Below are 13,603 nucleotides of genomic sequence, written 5' to 3' on the forward strand. Positions count from 1 at the left end.
CTAGTTATCTTGGATCACAGGTCTTGACATAGGGCAGGTCTGAGGTGGCTTCGTTCATCATCTCCACAATATCCTGAAGAGCCGTTCTTCTCATCTTCCAAGAATGGCATCTGCAGCTTTGTGTTTATCCCGCATTGGCTGCCGTCATGAGCCCACAGAGGCTGCTCCAGAGAACAGCACCCAGAGACAGAGAAGAGATGTTTCTCCTCATGCATCTCTTGAAAAGAGTGAAGAACCCTTTCAACACATCCCTCATCAGATTTCGCCAAACATCACATCAGCCCCAATTGCATCGTATCAAAGAAAACCAGCAGCTGGATAATGAGATTACTATTACCAATTCAGGCTATGTGGGTCGGAGAGGAGTCCTGGTGGCACAGTGGTTAGGAGCTCAGGCTGCTAACCAAAAGGCTGGCAGTTAGAATCCTTCAGCCGTTCCTTGGAAACCCTATGGGGTAGCTATACTCTGTCCTATAGGGTTGCTATGAGTTGGAATCAACTCGACAGCTACGGGTTTGGTTTTTTGGTTTGGGGTCAAAGAGAAGAGCCCTGATGGCACAGTAGTTAAAGTGCTCAGCTTCTAACCAAAAGATCGGCCATTTAAACCCACCAGCTGCTCCGCAGGAGAAAGATATGACACTCTTCTTCTGCGAAGATTTACAGACTTGGAAATTCTATGGGGCAGTTCTACTCTGTGCTATAGGGTCACTATGAGTCGGAATCGAATCGACAGCAATGGGTTTGGTTTTTTGGGTTTAGGTCAGAGAGAGGCCCAGGGACCTGTGAAACACATGACTCCCCCAGTGCCTGAACAAAACTTAGCAAGGAAGAGGGGGTTATGGCGGCTGCACAGATGATCGACAGTGTCTGTCACCACCATGCTTATTTATATGGTGTATTTAAGATGCACTTTCCCTCAGTTAATCTCATAAGCATATCAGCTTTGAGGTTTGTCACCTGGAAGCTTAGCATCACAAAGGGAGGACAGTATGTTCGCACTGATGAGTAAATAACCTAGCTTTAAAAGGAATCGGTTTTGAAGAACGAGCATTCATAATCTATTCCTGTAGCATGAAGTGAGTTTTCTCAGTTTTGATCTGGGAGTCCCTGGGTGATACAAATGGTTAACATGCTTGGCTGCTAACCAAAAAGTTGGAGGCTCGAGTCCATGCAGAAGCACCTGGGAAGAAAGACCCATGATCTGCTTCTGAAAAATCAGCCATTGAAAGCCGTGTGGAGCACAGTCCTACTCTGACACACACGGAGGCACCATGAGTCGGAATCGACTTGCCGGAAACTGGTTATCCCAGATGTGAGGGAAAGCTCCCAGACAGTGGGGCCCACGTAGGGCAGAGTGGGGGAACCGAGGTGGCACTCATAGGGTTTTGTCTGTGGAAACATGTCTTCCTCTGAGTGGTTGTCCAAGAAAGCAGAGACTTGCCGTCAGGGTCATCCCATGAGGCTCATACCAAACACCCAGATCATAAAGACGTATATATGTGGAGAGGCTGATGAGTGGAGAGAGGAAGTTCGTTCTAAGATACCTTTTCAGGATGCCCAGATCTCTGTAACTTGGAGAATCCAACTAATGAGGTTATTCCTGCCTACTTCTCTGTCCTTGCCTCCAAAGTGGGCTCCTGCTGAAAAGGACAGATTTCCACTGTCAGTTATGAAGGGCAAACAGAGAAGCAACTGGACGCCGAGGCCTGACCTTGGAAGAGCATGAGCAAATTCCCGTTACCGATCAACCCCAAGGGCCACCTCTTGTCCTGGCTCCTTCAGCTCTAGGATGCTTTTGACACATTTTTGGGCACGCGAATGAATCGGGGCTGACTTTCTGGAATGAAGAGGATCTCCACACACCTACCTCTCCAATACACTTGGTTGGAAACCTGGTCTGTGGAAGAAGCAAAACTAGCTTCAAGCACCAGGCCACTTACCTGGGGTGAGGCCATGGGGAGGGGCACCCTGGATATTGGATTATGTGTGTTGGGAGACTGAGCATGTGCACTGCAGGTTGTTCCACCAGGGTTGTGTGCTAGAGCCACCCACCCATCACCCAGGCCCATACCCAGACCGACTATATCAGAATCTCAGGGATTGGGCAGAGCAAGGTTGAAATTACTACCTCCAAGTTCTTAAAAATAGTTATCTCAACATGTTACCCTAAGAGTTTTGTTCAAAGAGTGCCACTTCAGAGAATGTCATGAAGGGGACTCACTGCCCCCCTGCTTCTGCCCTCCTACTCCAGACACCTTCTGTCTTGGGGACAGAAATCAAGAGAATGGAGCCCTCAGCAGGCAAGCTTCTGCTCTGCTCCGTGACTGAGCCCAGAACCACAGCCACAGCCTTGGGGAGATCTCCAAGGCTGGTCTCCCTCACAACCCTTTTTTGAGTCACACTGCTTTGAGTTTCTGATGCTGTTGTTCTGTACCATCGAGTTGATTCCAACTCAGCGGCCCTATATGACAGAGTAGAACTACCCCATAGGATTTCCTAGGCTGTAATATTTATAGGAGAAGATCGCCAGGTCTTTTCTTCTGCAGAGCTACTAGTGGGTTCAAATTGCTGACCTTTCGGTTAGCAGCCAAGCACTTAACCATTGAGCAACCAGGATTTCTGATGGGGGAGGATAATTGTCAGTCATGGTCTCCCTTGAGCAATAGAAAGCTCCTTTCATATTATTTTATCTTTGAAAGTTGATTAACAGAGCAAGAATTCAGTGCTGTTGGGAGAGAAAAATAATGATTGTTAAAGCCGTGAATCTTGAGAAAGAGAACAAGGAGAGGTTTTTAGTCAGAAAATGTGCTCTCAGAAAATATGTCGAAGAAATCAATTTATTTGCATATGCTGTGAATTGGAAAAACTTGAGAGTCTAGGTTTGCATTCTAGTCATTCCACATCCTGGTCCTGGTTTCCTCATCTGTAAAACTGGAAGAGCTCAGGGTTACCTCTAGGACCCCCAGTACTAATAACTCTCCTCACTTAGGTGATCCAAGGAGAAGTGGGTGGGGCGGGATAACCCTCACCAAATCACTTTGGGAATGGTGCAGCAATGCTGGCTAACCCTGAGACCACAAAGAGAACCTCTCCTGGATGGCTGCAGGGCCCACTGGGTTCCTTCCCTGTCCACAGGCCTCACGGCCCACAGAAGAGGTGTCTGTAGGCCGGGAGCCAGCTGAGATGGACTTGCCCCTGCTTTCCTTTGCCCCCTCCCTGAGAGAGAGCAGAGCAAGCTAAGCCCTGTCACCTAAACTGAATATGAAGTTGAATGATAATTTCTCTAATTTAGTGTCAGTCTCACAGTCACCAGCTGACTTGCCAGGGGAAAAGCATTCTTCCCTGTGCAACCTGGCTTTGTCCTTTAACACCTATATAACTTTGGGCAAGTGCCTTAACCTCTCTAAGTCTTGCTCCTCAATCATCTGCAAAATCAATCTGGTAGTACAGACTTCATAGGATTGTTGTGAAGATTATAGTCATAAAGACAGAATTTATAAAGCGTTAGCACAATGCCCGAAACATAGGGAAAAAAAAAAAAATCCAAACCCACTGCTGTTGAGTTGATTCCGACTCATAGTGACCCCATAGGGTTTCCAAGGCTGTAATCTTTATGGAAGCAGACTGCCGCATCCTTTTCCCTCAGAGCCACTGGTGGTTTTGAACTACTGACCATTTGGTTAGCAGTTAATAGCAACAAATAGCATTATTGGTTTGTTGAAAGATGTTTAGCAATTACTTTGTTAATCTAATTTGAGTATTGGTGTACATTTTTGAGATAATAAGTCTATGTTTATTCAGAAAACACTCTCTAATGTATTCCCTCACTCTTCCCTCTGGCCCTGTACCTTTCTGAATTCAAATTAATGAGGTTTTTGTCATACCAATAACCAAATGAGGTTTGGGATTAGGCACTGCACCTGTACTGTCTACCCACCAGAGTGGCTGAACGGTGGACCTTCTACCAGTAAGGGACACTCCAAAACCTCCCAGTCATAAGCCCCTGGATCCAACATTGCCTGAGTCACTTCCTGATGGCTCAGAGGTAAAGAAGTTGTAGCTATGTCCTGTACCTGAGCCCACCCCCACTGAACCTGTCCCTGTCTTTTCTGGTAGGCGGTCAAGCGGTTCTTGAAACAAGAGTGCAAGTGTCATGGTGTGAGTGGCTCATGTACTCTGAGGACATGCTGGCTGGCCATGGCCGACTTCAGAAAAACCGGCGATTATCTCTGGAGGAAGTACAATGGGGCCATTCAGGTCGTCATGAACCAGGATGGCACTGGTTTCACTGTGGCCAACAAGAGGTTCAAGAAGCCAACAAAAAATGACCTTGTGTACTTTGAGAATTCTCCAGACTACTGTATCAGGGACCGAGACGCAGGTAAGTTCAAAATTCTTTATTCACAGCACCTAAGTCTTTCAGCAGCTGTTACTACAAAAATTAAATGAAGCTCTGCATTTCAGTGGCTATTTCTATAAATGCAACCCGCTGCCTTCAGGTTCAAAGCTCATGTTTCTTATAATTCAGACTTAAAGCACGCAGGAAACTTTCCTAAACACCTGAAGAAACTGGTTGACAGCGGGCAAATTAGGAGACGTGGGAACCCAACAGGAAGAAAATATGTGGCAAAAAGTCAAAATATGTAGATTAGCAAAAATCTTCAGCCTGGACAAAATTCTTAAAGCTTGACAAATATACACTAAGTGTCACAACCTAGCATCTTTCATGGGATCTTGTAGCTGCAACGAGGCTAGCTTTGAGTGTTATTTCCCCCCATGTAAATCCCACCTTGGTGACTCATCAGCCTGTTCTGAAATCTGCCATACTTCACACATCCTTGCTCTTTCCAATATACTCAGGAGTTGCCAAGTACTAGAAAAGGCAAGAATCCATTCCCCCTTGCTAGGCTGTAGGTGGGTGGTGTGTGAGGACAGTGTAAGAGGCGCTTCATTTATTAAAGTCACACCATTCCCTTCCACAGACAGCACCTTCCCCATCTCGAACTGACTCAAAGAGCACCTCCGCCACCGTCAACACAGTAGCTATTCCCATCTCTCTGGTTTTACACAGGTGCGGTCCTCCACCACTCACCGTTATGACCAACACTGAACTCCAGGCTTAGAGCCTTCCTTGCAAAGACTCTGGTGCAAAATGGGAGGTTGATTGGGAGCTCACAGCTCACTTTGGCTCAAGCCAACTCCTCAGACTCGATAGGGAGCAAGGAGCGCATTATCAGGCAAAACATACTCTAATTCAAATTCTGAGTTTGTTTTTCATTCCAAAATAATTGCAAAGAAATTAGTAAAACAGTAAAGATGGCTGCCAGCTCCTAAGTTTCGATTGACCAAGAGGCACGATTACCAGAGAACGTCACGAGAAGTCCAAAGCCTCTTTTTGCCCTTGAGTGGATCAGTGTCCTTTGCAGTTTGGTGAGCTCGTTCTTTGCAGCAGCTGAGTTGGTTTGTACGTGCAGGCCGTGGATTAATGACTAAGAGCCCCAAGGCCACATTCTGTACCCTGCTTCATCCCTGACATGTTTTGGGATCTTTGACAAGTCATAGTCATTCTACCTGTCAGGCCAAAGTTTCAGCCATGTTGCCAGGAAACGTGTGCTTTGTCATGATTGTCCCAGAGGTCTGGGTCCCCCTCTACCATTACCTAGCTGACCTCAGCCTTCTCAAATGGAATGGGGGGATGATGACATCTTGATCATTTTAGGTACTAGCTATTGATTCCTGTATGCGAGATTCTGGGCTAAGACCTTTGCACACATGGTCTTATGTATGCCAGAGATCAGCGCTGTGACATTGATGCATTGGAACTGGTTACTTTAAAAGAAAAAAAAATAAGAATAAGAAGACAGTGACTCTTGGTTGATCAGCGCCAACCAAGAACCAAATTCACACCTTTTTTTTTGTTTGTTTGAAGTCAGGTAAGCCAGCCCTAGATATCATCAGGATATCTTGGTGGGGCAAATGATTAACGTGTCCGGCTGCTAGCCAAAAGGTTGAAAGTTTGAGTCCACTCAGAGGCACCTCAGAAGAAAGTCTGGTGATCTGCTTCTGAAAAACCAGCCATCGAGAACTATGGTGCCCCGTTCTACTCTAACACCCATGGGGTCACCATGAGTTGGAATTGACTCGGACGGCAAGTGGTTTTTTTTAGAAATCATTATCCCCATTGTATGGACGGGAAAGCGAGTGACTTGGTCAAGATCTTGTTTGTAGCAAAAAACAGAGCTCAGGTTATCTGACCCGATGGGCTCTGTTCTTGACGCTGATGTTACACACTTGCCCCTACCTATTTCCCGGGACATGTATGTGAAAAGGCTTTGTGAAGCAAAAACCTTATTTCAAATGCAAGAGGACTTGCTTCCCAGGATATCTTTTCTGGTTCTAAGGACTGACACAGTGTCCACAAGGGTAATAGTTGTAGAACATTTAATTACCTGTGGATGTTCAAAGCGATAAAGACCATTTCCTCTGAGAAAGCCTGCTTCAACTTATAGAAAACCCATTGCCGTCAAGTCAATTCTGACTCATAGCAACGCTACAGGACAGGGTAGAACTGCCCCCATAGAGTTTCTAAGGAGCACCTGGTGGATTCAAACTGCCGACCTTTTGGTTAGCAGCTGTAGCGCTTAACCACTATGCCACCAAGGTTTCCTCAACTTACAGAGGTGCCCACAAGCCTTGCTCTTAACTGTGCGATCTATGGCCTTCTAAAAGACAAGCCTTTATTCTTCCAATTTTTTACCAGAGACTTGTGCGCTAGCAAGTCAATCAAAACAGTCGTAGAAGTTTGTGGGTATAGAATCATCCTGGAGTTGCCTCTAAACTCTGTTTATGAAGGTAAGGAGAGGTGACAGAATCTGAGCTCTCCAGGAAGGGAGGCTTCCTGCCTGTAACTCATGGTAGGACATGGGAGCCATCTCTGTCTGAGCCTCTGCTCCTCATCTGTGGAATGAAGGTGTTGGGTTAGTGCTCACATCCTATCAGCCTACACTAAAGAACCACCCGCATGTGCGTGTGATGGGGAATGATGAGTGAGCACATCACTGCCAGCACTCTTCCCTGCACTAGAGTCATACTACATCAGGAAAGGCCTGTTTCTGGTACACAGAATTCCCATGGGTTAGAAATGGGTTACCATCATGGGTATCCAGGCTCCAAAACAAGGCAAAAGATTGCAGTCAAATTTAAGTCAAATGGTATATAGTTTTTTTCATTTTCTCTGTTAAGATTGACCTTAATCCTTCCCTAGATTACATTTTTTTTGGATTACATTTCATACCACACAGTCTGCTTCATTGTGGTCATTTTGTTTTGTTTTTCATATCATGCACATTGAATATTCAGCTTATTGGGTAAATTATACTTGGGAGCATTGGAAAAGCTGTGATGGTGAGCAGGTTGAATATTGTCAAGTAATACATATTTTTGGAACTGATTAACTTTATTATCGCGAGTCAGCAACTACTTCAAGCTCTAGCTAACTGGTTGACAGATGTGAACTGGCTTGTTCTGTCAATTAGGTTTGTGTGTGTGGATGAAGTTTACAGGTCTAATCCACTGTTTCCCAAAGTGAGGGCCTCTACAGAGACCTCTTGAATCAGAATCTTGGGGTGTTGTTCCTGAGACTCAGTATACTTATCAAACTTAAGCGCCTCAAAGTTTAAAAAATCAATGATTTATGTAGTCCATGACTCCCGATTTTCCCTAAGTATTAGGTAAGAAGAAATTCAAGGAGACTTTCTTTTCTCTCTCTCTCTCTCTTTTTGAAGTGCCTGATTTCTTACAAAGGAAAAAAGAAAGTTCTTTATTTGAAGGGCTGTAGATAAATATCACCCCAAAAAATCCCCCACCTTGGCTTGCTGAGTATGAGAGAGTCGCTCCGTCATGTTTTGGCCCTGTGTCTCCAGGAACCCTCTTCTACTGTGTGACTAACCACACTGAAATTATTTCAGCCATCAAAGGTTTCACTGAAATTAGCTTGAAAGAGATTATTATCAAGTCATTCCTCTAGTGAAGTCCTGAAATAACACTAGGCCTAGTTAACTTTGATGAGAAGGATCGCATAAGGGTAAGTAAAGACCCTGGGGAATTCCTGGGTGAGGACAGACTTAGCTGGGGAAGGAAGATGGGAACATTGTTTGAGCACCTATTAGAGTCAGGCCCTGTGCTACACACCTCATGTGCATGTTCTCTGAACCTTTACAGCAATTACCTCCATTTATAGAGGAGAAAACTGAGGCTCTCAAAAGTGACTTAACTTGCCCAAGACTGCGTGGCCTCCAAATGGTAAACAAAACAAAATAAACATTTAAAAAAAAAAAACGCAAAAATCCTTTCTTATTATACCATTTTACCTCCTGAAATTTGGTGTGCTGGTGAAGGCAGTGGTGCTGTACGTGTGTGTGTGCATGTGTGTGTGTGCATGTGTGTGTATTGGAGAGGGCCCGTCCTGTGTAATAAAGAGGCAGCATGAGGGGATGGGAACTTAATGGGGTTAGGCACCCATGAAGAGGTGAGGTGTCGGAAGTGATTGGAATCAAGCTCTACCTATTTTAGGTGAGGTTGGCTTGAAGCCCTTTACAATTAGAAGCACTTCAAGTTTTCAAGAGTGTAGTATCTTTAATTGTTCCTAAAACCTGCTCAAAAACTGATTAAGGAAGATATCATAGCAGCAACAAAAACAACAGCAAAATCCATTTTCTCCTAGTCTTCAGCTGAAGAAAGTAAGTGCGCTGAGGTTCAACTATAAATATTCCCTTACACGGCTCAGACTTGAAGAGTACATAGACTGGGTGATGTGCATGTGACATTTTGCAGGCCAAATTGGAGGCTAGATCTTGGAAGCTGGGTTTTCTGGAATGGGTATTCTGGTGGTTCTGGGGTTATCTATTCTGGTTATTGCCCCAGGCATCTGTAAATCAAAGAAGCCCTTAAGTTAGAGATAGATTCATCCCGAGCTGAGGAATGCCGCTCTCCTCTGCAGAGACGTGTCTGCACCTAATCACAGACCACTTTCACTGGTTCTGATGTAAAAACACTTCCCTGGGCCAGAGGTCACCCTAAGGTCTCCTCTCCCACTGTAGGAAACAAGCAACCCTCTACCTTTTCTCCAGTCAAGTTCAAGAAACAAATGGAGTTCAACAGTTGTTTAACTCGTGGCCTGCTGAAAGCCCAATACTTGGCCAGCAGCTGCAGGCTGTGGATGAGGTGAGCTCTCAGGTTTCAGGTTTTTTGCCCACATATATCGAATGTGGCAAACAGAGCTCAGAACCCATGGGAATGCAGTCCCAAATGTGGGTTTCAGAAATTAGTGTTCTAGACATGCCGCTTGGTGTGACCAGATTTGCAGAACCTTGTGAAGACTGTGATTGTGACCCACTGGCTAATTAAACACAAAGGAACAATATGTTGGTCAAAAGCATGGGTAGACCTTATTTGTATGCTGAAATGATGGTTAGCAGCCGTAACACTTAACCACTACACCACCAGGGTTTCCAAAGGAGAGATAGGGAAGAGAAATTCCAAGCACATGAAGATTGCCCAGGAGCAAAAGCTCAGAAGAAACAAGGACCTTCCTCCACAGCCAATAGAGAAAGCCTTCCCTAGAGCCAGCACCCTGAATTTGAACTTTTAGCCTCCTAGACTGTGAGAAAATAAATTGCTGTTTGTTGAAGTCATACACTTGTGGTATTTCTATTATAGCAGCGCTAGATAACTAACAGCCCTCATGGTCTTTGCAGGCGAGTCGATCAGTAGCCAGGCAGTGGGGCACAGTCTAGGTGCTGGGGAACCCTGGACAGGAAGGTATGTCTCTTAGGTTTCAGTCCTTGCTGCATTGCCCTGTTATAAGGCCTTACCTTATACTTGTAGTTTTGAAAATGTGAAGGGTAAGTCATCCATCCCTTTTTATTTTAAGACTTATTGTAGAAATTAATGAATTGATACCTTAGAGGTGCCAAGACAACCAGAAGAGAACTCTGTGGAAAATGTATTGGTGATGCTGATAAGTCACTATTTTCATAGGCAACTATTGATTATGTCATATACATATATACATATACATATATATCCAAACCATGGTATTTTCAATCACATCATATGCATGTGAAAGCTGGACAATGAATAAGGAAGACCGAAGAATTGATGCCTTTGAATTGTGGTGCTGGCGAAGAATATTGAATATACCACGGACTGCCAAAAGAACGAACAAATCTGTCTTAGAAGAAGTACAACCAGAATGCTCCTTTGAAGCAAGGATGGCGAGACTGCGTCTTACATACTTTGGACATGTTGTCAGTGGGGATCAGTCCCTGGAGAAGGACATCATGCTTGGCAGAATACAGGGTCTGCGGAAAAGAGGAAGACCCTCAATAAGGTGGATTGACACAGTGGCTGCAACAGTGAGCTCAAGCATAACAATGATTGTAAGGATGGCTCAGGACCCGGCTGTGTTTTGTTCTGTTGTGCATAGGGTCACTATGAGTTGGAACAGACTCGACGGCACCTAACAACAACAACAAATATATATATATGTATATATATATAAATAAACCTGTTGCCATTGAGTCGATTCCGACTCATAGCGACCGTATAGGACAGAGTAGAACTGTCACATACTGTTTCCAAGGCTGTAATCTTTATGGAAGCAAACTGCCACATCTTCCTCCACCAGAGTGGCTGCTGGATTTGAACCGCCAGCCTTTCAGTTAGCAGCCAATTGCTTAACCACCGTGCCACCAGTTCTCCTCTTATATCATATAAGTAATATTAATTACTACCCAATGGACCCTCTTTTCAAATGCCTAATAGCATATAACACAATTAGCCCCCATCTCCTTCCTAAAAATACTCTATTCCCCGGTCCTCTGTGACACACATCCTTGATGTTTCTCACGTCCCAATGGCGGCTGTTGTTGTTAGGTGCCATTGAATCGATTCTGACTCATAGTGGCGCTATGTACAACAGAACGAAATACTGCCGGGTCCTGCACCAGCCTCACAATCATTGTTATGCTTCAGCCCATTGTTGCAGCCCTTGTTGAGAGTTTTCTTCTTTTTTTGTTGACTTCACCAAGCATGATGTCCTTCTCCAGGGACTTATCCCTCCTGATAACATCTCCAAAGTATGTGAGACATAGTCTCGCCATCCTTGCTTCTAAGGAGCATTCTGGCTGTACTTTTTCCAAAACAGATTTGTTCTTTCTTTTGACAGTCCATGGTATATTCAATATTCTTTACCAACACCACAATTCAAAGGCATCTGTTCTTCTTCGGTCTTACTCATCTTCGCACTTTTGCATGCATGTGAGGCGATTGAAAGCACCATGGCTTGGTTCAGGTGCACCTTAGTCTTCAAGGTGACATCTTTGCTTCTCCACATTTTAAAGAGATCTTCTGGAGCAGATTTGCCCAATGCAACATGTCTTTTGATTTCTTGACTCATGCTTCTATGGTGTTGATTGTGAATCCAAGTAAAATGAAATCCTTGATGACTTTGATTTTTTTCTCTGTTTATCATGATGTTGCTTGTTGGTTCAGTTGTGAGGATTTTTGTTTTCTTTATGTTGAAGTGTAATCCATACCAAAGGCTGTGGACTTTGACCTTCATCAGTAAGTGATTCAAGCCCTCTTCACTTAAAGCAAGTAGGGTTGTGTTATCTGCATAACACAGGTTGTTAATGAGTCTTCCTCCAATCCTGACGCCCCATTCCTCTTCATATAGTCCAATTTCTCGGATTATTTGCTCAGCATACAGATTGAATAGGTGTGGTGAGAGGATACAACCCTGACACACACCTTTCCTGACTTTAAACCACACAGTATCCCCTTGTTCTGTTCGAACGACTGCCTCTTGGTCTATGCACAGGTTCTTCATGAGCACAATTATGTGATCTGCAATTCTCATTCTTCTCGATGTTATCTATAATTTATTATGATCAACACAGTCGAATGCCTTTGCCTAGTCAATAAAACACAGGTAAACATCTTTCTGGTATTCTCTGCTATCAGCCAGGATCCAGAGGCAGGTCTTTCAGAATTTCAATTTCTAGATGCTCCTCTCCTACTTCTAAATTTTAAAGATTTTCAGCGCTCAGTCTGGGTCCTCTTCTCTCTCTGCAGTTTCTCCCTGGGTGGTCTCATCCATTCTTAAAGCTTTAAATGTGCCCCCAATCCTCGTCCTGTCTCCTCTGTCCTAATCCCGTATCCAGCTCCCCACTTAACAGCTCCACTCAGATTTCTCACGTAAGCATCAACAGGCTTCTGTTCAAAACTGGTCTTGATTCCTTCCGTTCACCAAACCTCCTTCCCCCTAGTCTTTCCCTTCCCAGAAAATGACACTGTCTTCCACTCTGTTGGTCAAGACATAAACCTGCAAACCACTTGCCACCGTGCTTTCCCTTTTAGCTCCATCATCCAGTCCATCACCAGGTCCTCTTATGATCTATCACGGATCTATCTGCATCTCCATCTTCTACCTCCCAGTTCCAAACAGGGCTTTGTTTCTTTCATTCATAACACACTCCACAATTTTTAGTTCTTTGTTTAAATATTTGTTTGTTACCTGTGTTGACCCCATTGAACTCTGGATTCCATAATGGTAGGAACTATGTCTGTCTTGTGCACCCCTGGAGCACTAACCATATAAACATGTGTTGAATTGAATGGCAAATTATAAGCAACATAAAATATATTGTTCATCATATTAGCTAATTTTTAGATATGTTGGACAGCTTCATAGCTTAAAGATAACTTGGTTTCTTGACAGGTGACTACTAAGCATGTCTTCACTCATCACCAATTACCTTATAACACACAGCCTATGAAAATTCTGGTTTAAGCTTAAGACATTTCTGGGCCATTTCCCTGAGTGAGGTAAAAAACAAAAAAACGTAAATGCCGCAGTAGATTATTTCTACTGCCTTTAGCTGCCATCACATGCTCTGTTCTTTTACGCCTTGGGGGTCTTTTTCTTTTGCAGCTATCAGTGGGATCACTGGGTAATTAATCAGATTTCCTTGTTAATATAAGCAAAACTACTTTTTTAACCTTGGTTGCTGTTTATGTTATAGGCATGATCTATAAATCTGTGTTATCTTTCAGAATATATACTTAGTAGAATTGCTGTTTTAAGGATACGCTGAAAAGTGCCCTAATTTGAATTTATTGATGGTGGCAGATTGAATTTGTGAAAATTGAAAAAAAAGAAAGTTTAAGGAAATTTTTATTTTCTTATTTCCAACTCTTCAATTATAACCTGAATTACTAATAACAAAGAATTTGCAAAATAGATGTCCTTCTATTTTTTGGAATAGAAAAAGTCCCTTTCTATTTACCGTATTCATGTATTGCAACCAAAGGGATATTAAAGAACTTTAAAACAGTGTTTTTGCTTACTTTGTTTCCGCATTTCCCGTGAAACCTGTTTTGCTCTGGTGTGGTAAATCTCTTCTTTAAGATTATGCAAATTTCATACAAGTAGGAAAAGAGCCCTGTGTGATGGATTAAACCAAACCAAACTCGTTGCCGTCGAGTCAATTCCAACTCATAGCGACCCTATAGGACAGGGTAGAACTGCCCCATAGAGTTT

General features: G+C 43.7%; 1 protein-coding gene across 1 annotated transcript in view; it reads left to right on the top strand.

Moving 5' to 3' along the window:
* The window catches only part of WNT2 (Wnt family member 2), a 55,264-nt gene that overhangs the window by 30,133 nt on the left and 11,528 nt on the right, over positions 1–13,603 (top strand). The window contains exon 4 of the mRNA XM_049894290.1: positions 4,117–4,381. Within this exon, the coding sequence (XP_049750247.1) occupies positions 4,117–4,381 (265 nt within the window). The remainder of the gene's footprint in view (positions 1–4,116; positions 4,382–13,603) is intronic.

Source organism: Elephas maximus, chromosome 8 (assembly GCF_024166365.1).
Source record: "Elephas maximus indicus isolate mEleMax1 chromosome 8, mEleMax1 primary haplotype, whole genome shotgun sequence".
NCBI classification, from domain to species: Eukaryota; Metazoa; Chordata; class Mammalia; order Proboscidea; family Elephantidae; genus Elephas; species Elephas maximus.